Here is an 18,432-nt window from a genome sequence, read left to right as displayed (position 1 = left end):
GCACTGCTTAACCAGTTTGTCCAGGGCTTGCCTCCAGTGCTGCCAGACCAGGGCAGCCTTTGGCAGGGCAGAGTCACCCCAAAATCATCTAGAGGCTGTCCAGTGTGGGGCTGCCCGTGGGGAAGGGAATGTGTGCTGGTCAGGCAGCAGACCTGGGCTCGGGGTTGAGTGGACAAGACACAGAGGGGTTTCTTGGCAGCTCCAGTGAGCAGCACATGCCCTGCCATGGATGAGGATGCCATCAAGTGGCCAAAGCTTTATATTCACTTCCCACTTGGTCTTCATGATTTTATATTTATGTTATATATATATTTATATCATATATATTTATATTATTTAGAGTAGCTTTCTGCCCTCTGTTCCCTTTCCACACTAAGTTACCCATGGCTCTCCCTGACAGCTCCTTCTGGCAGGTGTGTGCTACATGAGAGTTTTGTCCAGGCAAATCCTGGGCTCCAATCTCAAAATCGGTTTAATTGGCTGAATAATATCATGAAATATCACCATGCAACTCCAACCTGGGTCTCAGGGTTATACACCCAGAGAGCACTGAATGGATCAAACCTGGGCACCATGACGGTAGACTCATGCAGATACACAGCTTTTTGTGAACTCATCAGTTTGATTCCTTCATGGTCCATTTTACATTATGCAGGCACATGAACACACCATTTATTTGCATTTAAGAAACAAGTCTGCTCAAGTATTATCCCTGGAGACACATGGTATTATCAATTTAAAAAACATGTTTTACATACATGCATTAAAATAGGCAACATGGAAAGGATGAATCCTTAAATGCAGCCAGCAACAAATACTTGTGTGAAGGCTCATCAATTTTTTCCATATTGTTTATCAAAAATAGTTCCATGTATCCTAAAGGTCAAAGGCACTGTGAGCCTTCTCACAGTGAAGTCCTGAGATAAAGCAACACCAGCTGTTTCTTCCCCATTTTAATGCCAGTTCTGGGAGCCACCCACACTTCTGTTTTTAATCTGGGCCCCAGTGATGAGGACCCCAAAGAAGGTGGCCCCATTTCCAAGTACTGCTCCAGACCCAAAGTTCTAGGCACTTTCTGCTGAGATCTTCAAGTGTTGTGACCAATTCCCCCCTTCCTCCAGGGAAGAGGACATAGGAGTTTCTCTTCTCCTCATTTTGCAGAGGAAAGCTGGACAGCTAATCCACATTGTCTTCAGAAACCCTTTTTTGAAGGCATCTGCTGAAACTGCAATCACTGGGCTTTTCCCCCAGAGCTCTTCTCCAGAAATGTTCCTCTAGAACATTGCCCAGATGAAGTGTTGTCCTAGATTATGGCCCCTTGTCATGTGTCCATCTGCATGTGAGCCCTCTTGGCCTCTCCTGCCAGTGCCACCAGAGTCCTCTTGTCACAGCAAAGCTGGTCCTTCTTGGGCTTTGGCTTCAAAAGCTCCATGGTTAGAATATAGATCATAAGGATATTTAACAGCATAAGGAGAAATAATCATGATGTAAAAGATCTTGGAATAATTAAGAGGCTGAGGTAGACCAAAGAGAGACTGGACCTGCCCCAGTGGTCTCAGTGGGATTCCAGCAAAGAGATAGAGGTCTGAAGTGTACTGTATCCTAAAGAGACTGCCTTTGGTGATGGTCTGCTCATGGCTACAAAGTGCTATCTGCAGGTTTTGGCAGCTGGCAAGTCATGTCAGGGAGCTCAGAAGCTCTAATGAGATACCTCAAGCCAGTCCCTGGAGGGCTGCACCAGGCAAGGTGTGTAAATTAGCAGGCAGCCTTCTATATGAAATGCAGGTTTGTTTTATTGATTTCTGTATAAAAAAAGCAGCTTAGTCTCTGAATTTAACATCCTCCTGTTTCCCAATCTAATTTATACTTTTGATAACAGACTGAAGTTGTTGAAGCCTTTAGATTTTTCATGATAATGTGTTAAATTTGCCAAACCGTGTTGTAGAACACAAGTGTTTGTATGGGAGGAGTCATCCACTTCTTTGAACCTGAAAGCGAGCTAGGATTTGGTGGGAATCCAGACTTTCCTACAGAAAAAGCACCTGTTTACCCACTGCATTTCCTCCTTCCCTTGTTCACCAAAGAATATGAGTGATTTAACACCATGTTGTACAAAAGACACTCCCTTGGTGATTCGAGGTGGGCTGTGTTTGGGTACATCCCTTGGGAAAGGGAAGTAAGTTGTCTTCCTGGTTCAATAGCAAAAATGTCACTGGTGAAGAAGCCCACCACCACCACCAGAATCATTAAGGTGTTCTTAGCCAATAGTGGAAGATTTGATAATAAAATAGTCCCTGGATTTGATGGAGCTGGTGCGATTTTCAGAGTCCTCTGTTGACCACGTGTCCACAGCTGCTGCTGCAGGTGCAGGACGGGAGTCTTCGGTCAGAGCAGCTGAGCCCTCACCAACACTGCACTGCTGGTCTGGCTCAGGAAAGGACAAGACTTTCTGGTCTTCCTGGCAACCCTTTTGAAGTAAGAAAAAAGGAGATTTATGAAGTACTGCAGAAAACAGCAAAGACAGTCAAGAAAAAGTATCTAGCTGCTAAAAAAGTTTCTTTAATCAGGTATTTATAATTCTGCTCCTTTATGCAATGCTAAGTTAATGAGGGAAAGAGCGAAACAGTGACTTGATAGTCAAGGCACTTTGAAAGAGCTTAATTTCATATCTTTGGGAGTGGAACAAGTGAGGAAAAAATACTGTGCAGGGACTATAATAAAAATTATATTTCAAAACTTATAAAATATTAGAGAATAATTTCCTTTCAAATTCTTGTTTCTGATTGATAGTAATTAAAATAATCACAATAATCAGAACAGATTACAGTGGAACTTCAGGAGATGTGGACTGAAACTAAAATCCATTGGCACATTTGCAATCTGCTCTGAATCCCACAGCCCCAAACTGTGTTTGGCAATTCAGGTGTAGGTACCCATGGAAGTTTTACGATTTTCAGAGGATCTATACAACTGCAACTCTATTTGATTCAAAGATTAATTCTGGAATTTTAATAAATCTAGGGGGTCTTTATGTGCTGACCTGAGAGTTAGGGATTGGTCTCAGTTTGCCATCTTTTTCATTGCTTTGAGAGAAAGTTCATAGACAAGAAACATGGCTGCACTCGATGGGAATCCTCGCACTGTATTGACCAAAAGGCCCCTAAAAAAGACCTGTTGGGAATGGAGCAAGGTTAGAGCATAGGAATATACTGACTATTTTAAGAAGAGGAAGAAAACATTGAATGAAGTCATGGTGGGATTCTGAAGAACCAAATCTTTTGGGTTTGCTTGGAAGATATGTTCCAACTGCTGGTTATAGCTGAAGTCTGCACTGGGGAAGGGGCACACAGGGGCAGAAGTCACTGGTTTGGCATCACTGTGCTCCCTATGGACCCCCATCTGTAGATGCCAGCCAGAGTTAGAGAGGTAAAGGGTAAAAAATGGCCTCATAGAACTGGTATAAAACAGAAAGCAAGAAATCTAACACGTCTTCCAGTGTTGTCCTACCTCGCTACAGTCTTAGGGTGACAGAACTACAGAGTGCTCTGGGTTGGAAGGGACCTTCAAGCTCACCTTGTTCTAACCTCCTGCCATGGACAGGGGCACCTCTCCTAGACCACATTGCTCCAAGCCTTGTCCAACCTGGCCTTCCTTCCACTGGCATACATAAACATGTGGGGATCATACATGTTTATGTAAGCCCAGGGTACAAGAAGGCTCTGTTTTCATGCAGGAAGTGCTCTGGCCCCCGGGGCTGGGTCTGTGGGCACAGAAGATGTTTGGCAAGTGGAGAGGGCGTGGTGTGGCTGCGAGCCAGCCCAGCCGTGCAGGGACAATTCTTCAGGTTTCACCTTTGAGCATAGAAAGAATTTCTCAATCAACTGAAAACCAGGCTTCTGCTGTACCTTGCTGAGAACTCTCTCACTACTGCCTTTGGGAAAAATATTTGATAGAAGCTGAAATTTTGCCATGTGTCTTCCTAAGGTCAAACTTCAACACTGATACGTAACTCAGTACTTTCTTTAATTAAGTTAATAAATACCAGCTTCAAGATTTCCTTTTTCTGGTCAACATATTTCTTTTTGAAAGATGCTGGCATGTACTAGAGTGAAAGATTATGTGGCTTTTAAATGCCTGAAGAGTAGAGTGCTTTTGAAAAAGCCCTGTCACTCCTGACTTCTGGCCTTTACTGGTCTCCCTTTGAACCCTCCTCACCACAAACACCACACCCTGGTGTGTGCAAGGATGTGCACAAACTGCTCCCTTTGTGTCTGCTCACAGAATGATGGTTCCAAGGGGTATCTCTGCTGGCCTGTTTCTCACAAAATCACTCCATTAACCACCAAGGCTGATCACAAGTCACTAGTCACACAAGTTCACAATAGATGTGAAAAGGAACATCAGCAATTAAACCTCTTTATAACAGCAAATTTCCCACAGCTACAATAAAAAGAAAAAACCACCCAAAAAACCCATGAAAAACCTTGCCCCTGAGATCAGAAGCCCTTAGATTTAAGCATACAACCAATTTTTCCCCTGAACTTACTGAACTCTAGTAATCATCATATCCTGTGTCCAATAAGTCCCGAGCATAGTGCTGACTTGTTTGAGACAGAATCAAAACATGTTCACATTGTTTAGATAAAGCTTGCAATGTGAAACTGCATTGTTGGGACATTTAGGATATTATTTGATTTACTGGGATGTTTTATTTTGTTAGGAAAGAGAAGTTTCTGGGAGGAAATTCAATGTTTTTGCATTATCCATAAACTAACACAAGAGACCCAAGTTAAATAATAATGAAGATTTAGGATGAAAAGTCCAGAGGCAAGCATTTTTTCTTATCAGAATGAAGACACCTGGCTATAGAGAAAGACAAGAGTATTGTTGTGTTTCTTTGTGTACATCAGGCAATTATTTCTACCACTGAGAATGCTGTTCCTTTGTCCCAAAATGAAAACATCCAGCCCTGGGTTTGCCATTTATTTGTCAGTTGTGAGTCTCCCAAAATTTAAAAAATTTTCCTTATGAGAGAAGAATCCAATCTTGCTATCAACTAATTACTCAGTCCTACTGATGGCTTTGGGACAGGTGACAGATGTGAAAAACTACAGAACTCCATCAAGAAAGCTCTTTTAGTTGGTAATTCAGGCAGGACAAGGAGGGCAGAGGATGAGGACAGAGAGAGAAGGGAAAACCCATGTAAATTCCCATTTCAGCCACCCTGCTGTGGAAGGGCACACAGATTGGAATGCACAAGGCAGGTACCATAGAGCCTGGGCACTCTGCCCCCCATATGACTGTCCAAGCACATTCCTCAGCATCTCTCCAGGTGCTTGTGCTTCACGTGAATGTGACTTTCCTCACTCAGAAGCAAAAGCTGAACCAGACCACAGGCTCCTGTGACAGCTGGCATAACATAGTGGCATGTTGGCAAATACTGAAATCACATTGACTTGTGATTTTGCAGGTTATTTTCCTGTTTGTAACTTGTTTAACTTGTTACATTTCTTTCAGAATGTGCAAATGAACACTTTGGGGCTAAGAGACGACGTGCTGTTCCGATTATAAATACAGATTTATTTCAGTATCAGAAGACGTTACTTCCACAACCATGCCTTGGCAACACAATGAAGCTGCAAACCCTTATTCTCTGCTATTCACATTTAACTGAGGCAAAGTTTGCAGGTAGAACAAATATCTTTTATTACACTAACAGACAAAGTCAGAAAAGGGAGATAAGTTGTTTGGCATGCAGCCCTTCTTGGTGTTCGAAACTAAAGCAATTCTGATTTAAGAACGCTGACAATCGACTCTGTCTTGGTGCAGAATGAGGGTGAGGAGTGCAAACGCAGCATTAGTTCCACCAAAGCATTGCCCAAGGTGACCAGACACACCCAAGAGTGCCAGGATAGTCCCATTGGAATCAGTTCATTGACACCAAAGTCAGTGGGAAACATTTGACCTCTGAATTTTGCAGAAGAATCACAGAGGTAAGACTTTCTGACTCTGATTTATGGTAAGTCAAATTACATCCATAATTAAGTGCACTAATATGAAATGTTGTTTGAAGTTAATTACACCAGCAGTGTGTGACCCCCAGTCATTCATTTCTTTATTATGTAATATGCATTATTACTCTCACTATTTTGATTTAGAAGAAATCTACACTATAATTACCTACTATAATTTAGCACTGACTGGCTTTAGCTGTCTCTCAACACTGCAGATTTAACAGACACTGTATTTTCCAATTGACAATTAAATACCTAATAACCAGATTTAATTTCAAATGCCACTTACTTTTAAGCCCTCGTTCTTGTAGCTCTGCAACATGCAGTCAAGGACCCCTTTGTACTGGTTTAAATAAACTCCATCTGCCTGAAGTCGACTTTTCACAACATCCATTGGAGTACATACTGCCCAGGAAACAGCTCCTGGAAAAATGCAGAGGTATTTGAATAATTCCTTCACTATACTTCCTTGCCCGCAGGTCCGTGAAGTCAGAAATTCACATCTATCACATCATATTCATGTGATTTTCATGTCAGGGCATTTACCCTGCTCAGGCACAGAAAACATATTTCTGGGACAGCGTTCTCTGTTTCTGGAAGAAGTGTTCCAATTTTGGAGGCTATGCTCCTGATCAGATGCAGATCAGATGCACATTTTCTGCTGTGCTTCTGGTGGAACATGGACATGGCATGGGAAAAGCCTGAGCTGCCACTTGTGACGATTTCAGAAAAAACTGAGTCTTCTGACAATTCCATTGTAAAATAAAGTTTGAGCTGAGGATACAAATAACGGGTAGGTGCATCTCAGGCTGCCAGGATTAGGCTCCACACAGTGAGAAATGCTGTCATTCCTCTAAAGAAATGCCTATTTCCATTGATCAGCAGCTGAGTGGGATGGTTTGCCTCTGGAAAGATCAGTACATGACTGCAATCCTTGGCCCAGCTGGACAGACAAGAGTTTGTCTGGACCTATGTGAGAGCTGGGGGACACTAGAAAAGCTATCCAGAGGCATCGGGGCCACTTTATTTGAGGAGAAGCAGAGAAAGCATTTTATTATCATTACCTGAGTGAAGGATTGACTTGCCTTTATGGATCTGCAATTTAGAAATGGCCAAGAAGTGGGGAGTGGGAGTAGGGGTGACCTTTCACCTGGTGGTAGAGGCACATGCCAGTTTTACTGGCACGTGTACACATGCAAAAAAGATCACCAACAGTCAACTGGGCTTCTGGTAGGTGTGGGTAGGTGCACACCCTCCTGGTGGGCAGCCAACAGGTTGAAGTCCTTGTCTGGAGGCATCTTGGCTTCCACATATCCCTGGCAATGTGATTGGCAGGCTGCCCTGAGGCATCCAGGGAGATGAAGGCACTGTCTGTTCTCCTCTTCACTGACAATGAGCCCAATGAAGGTCTGATAACACAACTTCCATAAAGTTTGTCAAGTCATAAAGTGCAGCAGTGGTGCCAGGGAGACCTGCCCTGGGGAGGGAAGGTCGTTCAGTCCCGTGTCCTCTGCTGGTGTTCAGGAGGATGCGGTGGCCTTTGAGTCACCCTCATAATCTGCCCTGAGAAACTTCCTGCTCCTCTTTTGCCACTGCTGTGAGGAAGTAAAGGTGCTTACCTGCTACACCCCCTGCCATCCAGATAGAGAAGGCGTTAGGAGAAATGCTTCCCTCAGGAGTTATCCAGTCACAGAACCATGTGTACGGGATGAAGTAGGCGCAGTACCCGGGAACATCCCTCAGCAGCATTGCTACGTTGCCTCGGTACACTCCTGCTATCCCCTCTTTCTGTAGGATTGTCCTAAAGCAGTGAATTGAGCCTCGGTACACAGGAGATCTAGAAACTGTGGAATTTAGTTTAACGTTTGCTACAAAAAAAAAAATTATATAAACAACTGTTAGAATAATATATTGCCACAGAACTCCTCTCCAAAGCCCATTACCATTGATTAGAAGTCACTCTCAGCCAGTTTCTTCTGCTGGGGTCAACAGATAGCATGGGGGAAAAGTTTTAGGAGAGAGTGTTTAGGTCTATTTTCAGAAAAAATTTAGACACTTCAAGACAATCTTTTCTTAGAGGCGTGGCATACCTCCCAATAGGTATATGCCCAGTGAGACTTCCAAATAAGTTTAAGGCAATGTACCCAATTTTCATGGATTTTAACTTCAACTTATGCCAAGTCACATCTTTGAAAGCTTTAACATCTTCAGTCTGGCCCTTCCCATCTGGACCAAGTTGTTTTTTTAGAAGGCATTAGGTTGCTAAGATGCATGGAGGCTTTAAAAATGGACATAATACTGTTTTATCAAAGCAACAGAAAAATGCCAGCATTTCACAGTTAAACACCATGACTGCAATTGTGAGAAAGCTGAAATGCTGAACTCCAAGCTGTTCAGCTCTGAAGCTGCTCCATGTCTTCATTTGGCTGTGCATGTGCTCTGGTGGGGTTCTGGCAGCCTGCAATGGAATTCAGCTGCTGCCAAGAGCTGAGGCAGCTCCTTCTGCCTGCAGCTTGTGGACAGGGAACAGCCACCCACTGCCATCCTGCTTGTGTCCCTTCCTGACCCATCCTGCTCACACCTGGGCTGTCTGGCACCCTGTGTGAAATAAGTCAGCATTTTTTAAATGTAAATGGGAAACTTCTGATTTTGAACAGAGAAGGGTGGAATAACAGAGGTTTATGGGCAAATATATATGGGACTGAGAGCATGCAGAAGGAGAGGGAGAGCTGGCATTGCAGCTGGCAGCCATGGTGCTGCTGCTGGGATCTCCAGGGGACCCCACAGCCCAGGGACTCAGTTTCTGCAGCTTCTGGTCTTGAGCAGACCTGCCTCATGTTCCTTATAGATCCCAACTGGCTGGAAATGCCATTGATAAAAACCCTACCCTTGAGCTGGGCAGGATGGGGTCCATCCTCCGGCAAAAGGGGGGATTTTTAGCCCAACTGCAGCAGCACAAGGCAGCAGAAAGCCTGGCCTCAAACAAAGTCATTCCAAAGCTTTGCGCATGTACCAAAGACGGGCATAGACAAGAAGAAGAAACTCTCACTTCCTACCTTTGGTGCTGGGCTGTGTTTGCATCTGTAGCCTTATCTTGACCAGTTCCACGGGGGTGCCAATGCCCACGGAGATGGCCCCAGCCACGACGCTGGCCAGGGCCATGTCGGCGAGCGCGGGCGCGGCGCACGGGTCGCCGTGGCGCAGCTGGCTCAGCAGGCGCTGCGTGTTGCTGAAGACGCCGAACACCACCGAGCTGTAGATGCCGATGCTGGCCAGCGGGAAGGACATGCCCTTGAAGAAGCCTGCCAGCTACCCAGGAAAGGGAGCAGGGCTTAGGAGGCTGAGCAGGACTGAGCAGTGTAAACCCCGACTTGTCTATCGGGTTAGAAATTCATGGAATTCACAGAATCGCTGGGTTGGAAGAGACCTCCAGGATCATTGAGTCCAACCCAGCCCTAAACACCTCAAACTAAACCATGGCACTGAGTGCCACATCCAGTCTTTTTTTAAACACATCCAGAGATGGTGACTCCACCACCTCCCCAGGCAGGCCACTCCAGTATTTTATCACTCTTTCTGTAAAAACTTTCTCCTAATATCCAACCTATATTTCCCTTGGCACAGCTTAAGACCGTGCCCTCTCATTCTGCCAGTTGCTACCTGGAGAAAGAGACCAACCCCACCTGACTACAACCACCTTTTAGGAGGTTCACAGAATCACACAATGGTGTGGGTTGGAAAGGACTTGGAAAGTCATCTCATTCCAATCCCCTGCCATAGTCAGGGATGAAATGCAAAGCCAAGTAGCAGATGTCTCCTGGAACCAACTGTTTGCACATGCTGAGCAGAGGAAATTGGTCCATGCTGCTAAAGACTTATAAAGATTGTGCAGAATACAGGATATGGTTAAAAGCACAGGAACACACATAGAAGTGCCTCATTGAGACAGTATTTGTTCTGGCTTCACCAAAGTCAGCAAAATCCCTCTGGGAGACCTTTGCCAGTGGGATCAGGCAAAACTGTGGATGCAACTGATGTGGAGACTGATCCTTCCATGCCAGGGATCTCTCTTTTCCCTATAGGAGTCACCAAGTAGATTACCTTAGAGTTAAGCAAGAGAAGGCTGTAGGGATTTGCAGGCTCAATTACATAAACTTTATTGGTCTTTATATAACGCTGATGTCAACAGCATTTTGTACAATTGCTTTATGTATTTATCTATTTATTGACTTGCACTTTCTACCAGCACATTTAAAGTAGGATGAAGTACTTACAGATTCATTTCTGTACACAGTGAGAATACACTTGAGTGTATTTCCATATCCTTGTCCAGCTTGCAAACGAGTCTGCAAAAGACATTTGTAAAATGTGATTAAAATCCTATGCTTCCAGCCCAATGGAGGCTCATGCTACGTAAACAATGTGTACTTTGCTTTGAGAGCAAGTCCTTCCTTAGTCGTAAAGAGAGCTGAGCAATAAAATAAGATCTATGTGCATCCACCCTCTTGAACTTTGCCAGAAGCAAGGCTAAGCAGGATCTCACAGCCTGAAGCTCTCTGCAACATCTGGAATCAATGACTGTCAAATTGCTCTCCAGTCTGGACCAGCCACCCTGACCCAGCACAGCAGTGCTGTCATGAGCAAGGGCCTGATTTATGTGGAAATTAGGAGAGTGGTGTGGTCTTCTCCCTTTGGAGACTCTCAGAGAAGGCTGGGATGTGTTGCAAAGAGAGGAGAGGTGAGCTCCTCTGGGAGACTTCTGAGGCCCTTCTGCTCCAAGGTGGATTTTAAGACCCAGGGATACTAATTGGAGCTAAAACAATTCAGCACCATCTCAGAAATTCTCCATGCTTCACTCAAAACCACAGTTTCATAAAATTTCAAAAAAAAAGACATTTCTGGAAAGCGAATTGGTTATACATCTTCCAACAGATGTAAGAAATGGCACGTGAGTAACAACAAAGCCTACAGGATTAAGCATTTCCCCTTCTCATATGTATACATTTAGATTGTCTTTCATTCAAGCTGCTCAAGGTTACACTAGAATCATCCTAACAAGGGATGTTAGAGGTGTGCAAGGAAATGGAAACACTCCACAACGCCTCAGGCTTCATCTTGGCTGAGGCCAGAGCTCATTTTTTATAGAAAGACACACATGCTCCATCAGGAATGTTTTTAGCAAATAGAGACAACATTTCTGACAATATTTATTGGCACTGCTGCTAGCAGTGAAGTCTGAAGGGACACTGCCAACCTGCACTGGAGGGATGGTGTCCAATCCCCTCCACTGGCTCAGCCCTGATTTACACCAGGGTGAAGCAGGAAATTATTTGGGAATTTAAAGCCCAAAGGAATGTGTGTCTGCCAGAGTTCATGACTGGTGGAAGCTTTTGGATGGCAAACAGCAGGGAGGATGGCACAATCATTTGGCCCAGAGCCCTGCAAGAGGCTGCCAGTGCCTCTGTGGGACCCTGGCAGGAGCAGGAGGGACCAAAGTGTGTGTTCACCCCTCAGCCCAGGGTGGCTCCATGCAGCTGTGTGCACACATGGAGCATCCCCACTCTGCTCCAGGCCTGGCCAGAGGCCACAGAGAAGTAGCAGCAAAAGCAGAATATTTCCTGAGCACTCAGAACAAGCTGGTACATGAAGATGCTGCCATGGCTCACACAACACATCTTGTGCAGTGTGGGCAGGTCCAGGCCATGGGTGCAGACTGGGCACACCGTGGCTCACACTGGGGTAACAGGACAGGGGAAGGTGGCTGGACTCTGAGCTACCCAGGACAAGGTGACCCCAGTGCCCAGCCCTGAGTTCCCTCCTGGCTTCATCTTAGCCTAGACATTTCCACTTTGCCTCCATGGGCTTGTTTTTTTTAACTCTTACCCAGTAACCAGGTACTTAGAGGTTCAAGTTAATATATTTTTTGAGTAACTGGGGGCAACTGAGTGTTCTCACAATCTGGTTCTCACACACATGTCCCTTAGCTAATCTGTTAACACCCAGCACTGAAATCCCTGCTGGCATCTGTGAGAAGGTCAGCTATACCAGAATGGGTATGCCTCTGGAAAGTTCTCCTTTTTGTTATGTTTTGATTAGATAGGGCTCTTGGGTGACACCCAGAAGCTCAAGAAAGTTCTGGGGAAGTGAATGCAATGGGTAGGATGAAAAGTGAATAAAGGCACAACTTTTAGAGTTTTGCAAGGAGATGGGGAAAAAAACCTGCTAGGGTTTGATGGAAGCTGCAACAATGGGAAGAGGTGGCTGAAGAGGGAAGAGGTGGCTGGATGGGAACTGTGGTGTAGATGCCACTAACCCCACAGAGCCTTATACTAAGTTCTGCCTCATCCCCCCTGATCCCCTGGGGGCTGCAGATGCTGCTGAGTAGCCCCTTTGCTGGCCTAGTGCTGTGTAAAAACTCTCTTTTCTACTTTCCTCTCCTGAATTTGAAATATAACAAGTCTGCCTACTTGGTATTCCTGAGGCAAAGCCTTGCCCAGAGCCACAGAGGGGGCAGCCTGACAGTTGTCTTTATAACCCCTGAAGGATGGGCTTGCTCTTTCTTGGCATCCAGGAACTCGATGTTTCTGAGCAGGATTCTCATAGCCAAACTCCCCCAAGCCAGGCAATGCAGCCATGACCAGCCTGAGATGGGGATTGCCCTGGCAGAGCTGGGCAGAGCCTGCCTGTGCCCTGCCCATGGCTGGGTGGTGTGGGCAGCCTTGTGCCTCCTCCTGCGTGGGTCTGTACCCACCTTTGCACAGGGATGCCCTTGGGACTGGCACCACTTTAGCAGCTCAGAAAGAACAGGGCTGGCTGGGCATCTCCTGATCCCAGGAGAGCCTGGTGTGTGCAAGGGGGTGGCTGGGGAGGGGTGTGGGCCATGCTGGGCCCTGCCTCCTTGGCATCACCCTCCAAAGGTCTGTAAGGTGCCAACACAACCAGTGGCTGTTGGTTTGCCACACCTGGCAGCCCTGCCTGGTGCCAGGGCCAGGCTTGAACCAGAGCAGGGAACACAGATCACAGAACTTTAGACTAGCTCGAGTTGAAAGAGATCTTTTAAAGTCATCTAGTCCAACCTGCCTGCAGTAAGCAGGGACTTTTCCAACTAGACCAGGTTGCTCAGAGCAGCAACCTGTCAGAGCATCCATCCTGTCCTTGAATGTTTCCAGGGATGGGCATCCCCCCACCTCTCTGGGCAGCCTGTGCCTGTGTTTTACCACCTTTTTTGTATATGACTTATTTATATCCAATCTAAACCTATTCCCTCTCTGTTTAAAACCAGTACCCCTTGTCCTATTGCAATGAGCCCTGCTAAAAACTCTGCCTTTATTTTAGGCCCCCTTCAAGTACACAGGAAGGCCACAAAAAGATTTCCTTGGAGCCTTCTATTCTTCAGGCTGAACAACCCCAAGAAGGGCAGAGAAGCTAAAGTAATGAAAGCTGCCCAGAAATGCCTGGGCAAGAAAAGGAAGGATCAGGATCCTCCTCCCTATCTCTGCATCAGTAAGGATGGTCAGCTTGGTTGAGTCAGGATGCACAAGCAAGGGCTTGTCTGCATCATGCTGACAAATACCTTCTTACTTCTCTAAATCCTTCCATTGGAGGAATAATTATCATGTGGGAATCATAAACACTGTGTCAGAGCCCTGGGATAACAATTTCAGCACTCTGCCCTTCCAACGTTACCAGCACTAGGAAAACATAAAAGTGTGCCTGCAGCAAAACAAATACAGTTCCCTCATTGCCCTTTGAATACTAGTCTGTGGCAAAGTTCAATAAAACATTGGCAGAACTGTTCAGTGAACCACACATTAAGTAAGGCCAGGTTAATTTTCAGCTTTAAGTCTCCACAGAGGAACTTGCATGTATCAGTCTGTTCTTTAAGTTTCTCATCCAAAATGAGCATTGGAGAGGAAGAAAGTCTGTTAAAACATTCCAAGTTCCCCTTTGGGATAAGTGAAGGTCCTTGGATGCATCAGCTAGCGAGAAGGTCTGAACTGCTGGAGGTTTGGGTGGTGACATGTGAACACAGTTCAAAGTGTTTTACCTTGACCGTGTCCAGGGGATGGCCCACAACCACACTGGCAACTCCTGGGGATGAAAGCAAAGTATTATGCAAAACATTGAAGCTTTTGTAGCAGGACAGGATGCAATGGGTTTAGAGGAGAGATTGCCATAGGAACAGTTGTAAGGGGCCTAGCAAGGGCTTAAACACTTTTCTGTGTACACTCTCCTGGACTCCTTCAGCTTTATATCCCAAAGGCAACAGAGAAGAGGTCATGTTTGTGTATCCTGTGCAGGACCAACCCCTTTTGCTCTTCTGTAAGCTCACACAAATTTTTAGCCTCAGAATGGTGGGAGTCCTGTTTGACACAAGGCAATGCTTTCTCCTGGCTCAGAGTGATGTCCTGGCTGACTGCTAATGGGACCTGAGAGCTCCTCATCCTTTGCTGTTTTAAGAGCAGTTTATAGAGATATCTGTCAGAGAGGATTCAGATAGAGAGGATCCTGCTCTCTATAGATCTCTCCAGTGCCATCCTGCCTTCCTCCCTGGTTCTCTGGGGAGAAATTGGTCCATATTCTCTTCCCATTCACCCACCTACTCCCACTGCTCACTGCCAGGAGCTCTCGTGGCAGCACAGAGCAGTTTGGTTTCCCTCTTCTCTAGGAGAATGGAACACCTGCGTGCTATGGCCAGGACATGGGTTTGTGTGTTTGTTGCAAACACCACTGGCAAGTTTTAGGGTTTGTGGAGAGTGGGTAAATTGTGACGCTTCCTCACCAGCAGATGTCTGTGAAAACCAGTGCCCACAGGTGGTTTGGGGACTGCATACTGGGTTAATACTAAAAAGAGCATCATGTCTTTGGTCAACACATTATGGCTTTTCTAAAAATGTGTTAAAAATGTCCCCTTCCTTCCTGGACCTGGAACCACCCATGATCCAGTGCTGTGCATGAAAACCTTCAGCTGCCACTGCTGCTGAGCGCTGGTGGCTGTTCACCTCCCAGGACATCCTGTCCCATTGCTGGGGGTGTGCTGCAACAGCACAGGGCAACGGGGCAGAGAGAGCAACCACAGCCTGCAGAGAGCCAGAAATCAGCTGCTCACACAAACTTTTGGGAGAGGTTTTTTAGTCTGCTAACTTATTAACCTCATCTGGCAGGACACGTGTGAGCCACCTCACACCCTGCTCCTGTGTGGGGCCTGAAGGGTCACCTGAGCAGGTTTGCTCTGCCGTGGCTGGTGCCACAGTGGCCCTGTCCTGCCGCAGCCCGGGGGGCAGCAGAGCTGCTCACCCCCTCAGCTGCCAGACCCAGCGGACATCTCTCAGTTCCGTAAACCTTGTCCCATTACTGACGCCTCTCTGTGACGTTTGGCTTCTTTTGCTTTCTATTAACCTGTTTCCCGGTGTTTGCCATCGGAATTCCCAGCAGACAGGATCAATGCCTGCCCTGGCCATTAGCCCGGTGGCGGCGGTGGGGTGAGAGCCCGGCAGTGTCTCTCCCGGGGATGGGGACACGGGGAGCTCCCTCCGAGCCTGGCGGCGCTTCCAGCCACGGGACAAGGACGGGAGAGCCGGCGGGAGCCGGGGGCATGCGGGGGCCTCTGGAATTCTGCCCCGCACAGCAGCATCACACATTCCAAACTTGAATTTTATCTGTCCCGCAGATGGAAGTGGGATTACACCGCGCCTGCGAGCCAAAGCGAAGCAAACCGTGGGGGACGCCGGGCGGAGGCACAGACCCTGGGTGACACTGAGGGTTTTATCCCCGGGCACCTCCGCCGTGCGCCCTTCGCTGCCTCCCCGCCCAGTGCGCTCACCGCATCACTCACCGCCCACCAAGCCCGCCACGAACTCCTGCACCTGGACGCTCCCCATGCTGCGGGCTGGGGTCCCTGCCGGGCTGGGATCCCCGCCGGGCTGGGGGTCCCCGCCGGGCTGGGGTCCCTGCCGGGCTGGGGTCACCGCCGGGCTGGGGTCACCGCCGGGCTGGGGTCCCTGCCAGGCTGGGGGTCCCTGCCGGGCTGGGGTCCCCGCGGGCGGCGCTCCCGCGGCCGTGCGGGCTCCGAGCGCTCGGCGTTCCGCGCCCGCGGCTTCCAAGCGCTGTGACATCACGCGCGGCAGCTTAAAGGCGCCGCAGGGGCCGCGGAGACACCGCCCGCCCGGGGCGGGGAGGGTCGCGGGCCGGGCGGGCCGGGTTCGTCTCCGGCCGGGGATGGGCTCGGGGGCTGCGCATCACCCCGGGCATGCGGCACCGGGCAGCGGCAGGAGCGGCATCGCTCCTCGGGCACGGAGCGGGGGAGAAGTTAGGGATGGGGGGGAAGATCGTATACACTCGCAGATTGAAGATGTAAGTACGGAGATAAAGATTGTTACACCCGTAATCAGCTGAGAAATATCTCTGTTCCCTTCATTGAAATGACTGTGTCATCGATTGAGGAGATACCCCCAATTTCTTTATAAACTTTCCAGAAGATAACTCCAATTTCTGTATTTTGAGAAGCAATGAACAATTGCCCCCCAGAACCATTCCTTCTACATAGTATCCACAATTTTCTTATACATCTGTAACACGCTTCTCCATTTGCCCTGTCTTTCCCAGAGTCAAGATTCCAGATCTGGTTTATTCTCCTCTCCTGCAAGATGCTCCTTTTCACCCTCCTCAATCATTTTTGTTTAAAGTCTTTCAACTGTGAGCCAGAACCACAAGTGATAGGAAAGAGCCACTCAGCAGAAGAAAAGATATTTTCTGTTTTGATCTCAGCCCCTTTTCTGGGAATTCCTAACATGCCTTTCTGACGGGCTGAAGGCTGAACTCCCTCTCTTGAATCACGAATACCTGATCTTGAGCCCAACCTGGCTGTTGTGCCTCCTCTGTGGCACTTCCAAATAGTAAATCTGACATCTTACACCTGAACAGAACCTGGCCACTCAATGCAGGACCTCTTCATGATCCTCAACCAGCTCTCCCTGTGCTCACCAACTCCATCAGAATGTCCTCCTGGATGTCAGGGGCATGACTGCTCTGAAAAAGATGTCTTGGCCCTTGGCCACTGTACGGATATGTCTGGCTGAGGTTTATACTACAGCCCAGAACAATTTTTTTTTCTGTCTAGGCTAGATTTCTGTAGTGACAGTTCCTTGGGTCAGTTTTGGAGGCTTTCTGACAAGATAAGCATCAGGTTTGCCACATTGCCTTCCTTAAATGCAAGACTGGATTTTCTTGAAATGTATTTTGTCTACATGTTCTGGTAACTACAGAAAATGTTGATGGCTCATGAGTAAGAAATCCCGAATGCCAAAATACTGGCTGAAAATATAAATATTTAATTTTTTTCCTTAAAAATTTGTATTTCCACTGCTAAATTAATATATTCCACAAAAAGGACTTAAAACAATGTTCACTTATGTGCATGCACAAATGTAGAGGAAACCTTGTCACCGAGTTGGCTGAAAGGGGCTTTTGTCTAGAAATTGCTTATAGAAATCTAATATTGTGTGCATGGTTATCAGCTCAGATAATCTACACCTGAAACTTTAGATTTTTCAATGCATGTAACAATGCTCATTCTTCATGAGGAAGGTTTTCCTAAGCACCAGGTCTCTAATGGATTTTGAGAGGGACTGTGGTCCTGGATAAATGTTGGAGAGAACATGTGTGCACAACCACTGTGGAAACTTGTCAGTTATTTCTTTTCTCCAACTTGCTTTCTTCTTTTTAGTAGAAATATTATTCCACATATACAATAACAAAGAAAAAGTGTTTTGTCCTCATTTTTCAGGCACGTTTTCTTGCAAAACCAGAAGAAAAGCTGGCTGAATGAGGTAATTATTCAGATAGCAACATTAATCATTAATCATATGAATTCTCTTTAACTGGGAGTAACAGATTTCCATGCCAAATTCAGAACATCTGCTAACTCAGGGGGAATATTGGACATGGTCTCTTTGTGCAACACTGAACCTGGAGCTGAAACCACACATTATGGAGAGTTTAATCTAAACAACTTGTGGCCTAGAGGAGGGAGGCTGGGACAGAGAGGGATGATGATGATGATGATGATGATGATGATGATGATGATGATGATGATGATGATGATGATGATGATGATGGTGATGATGATGATGATGATGATGAGATGGCCTTGCAGCTGTCCCTGTGGACACAGCCAGGGGTGCAGCGTGCTCGAGGCTCTTGCTGACAGCAGTGCCCACAAACCCATGATGATCCCAGCGTGGGCAGGACCTGTGTGCAAGCCTGGACAGTCAGTGTTTGCCCAGCCCCTCTGCCCTGCCCCTCTGGGGTTTGTGAGGGGGAATTTGTCCCTGAAGCACAGTGGCTGCCACTGAAAAAGGGTCTGTCCTTAGTGCCAGCTATGGACTGGGGCAGGTGGGTCACTCCCAGCCAGGCTGAG

At 46.9% G+C, this 18,432-nt stretch overlaps 1 protein-coding gene across 2 annotated transcripts; it reads right to left on the bottom strand.

Moving 5' to 3' along the window:
* Positions 1-613: 613 nt before the first annotated feature.
* On the bottom strand, positions 614-16,185 carry SLC25A48 (solute carrier family 25 member 48). Of its 2 annotated transcripts, XM_063413725.1 has the most exons (8): positions 15,850-16,185; positions 14,062-14,105; positions 10,289-10,360; positions 9,071-9,323; positions 7,634-7,882; positions 6,304-6,437; positions 3,041-3,171; positions 2,340-2,467 (listed from the first exon to the last, which is right to left on the bottom strand). In XM_063413725.1, exons 1-7 carry the CDS (start codon positions 16,127-16,129, stop codon positions 3,061-3,063), a joined length of 1,143 nt encoding a protein of 380 aa, XP_063269795.1. In that variant the 5' UTR covers positions 16,130-16,185; the 3' UTR covers positions 2,340-2,467; positions 3,041-3,060. The 2 variants fall into 2 exon arrangements, with proteins under 2 accessions (XP_063269794.1, XP_063269795.1); XM_063413724.1 differs by lacking the exon at positions 3,041-3,171 and having other exon boundaries at positions 614-2,467.
* Between the last annotated feature and the right edge of the window lie 2,247 nt (positions 16,186-18,432).

The sequence above is a fragment of the Prinia subflava genome, chromosome 16 (genome assembly GCF_021018805.1).
Source record: "Prinia subflava isolate CZ2003 ecotype Zambia chromosome 16, Cam_Psub_1.2, whole genome shotgun sequence".
NCBI lineage: Eukaryota > Metazoa > Chordata > Aves > Passeriformes > Cisticolidae > Prinia > Prinia subflava.
This window is presented reverse-complemented; position numbering and strand designations above follow the sequence as displayed.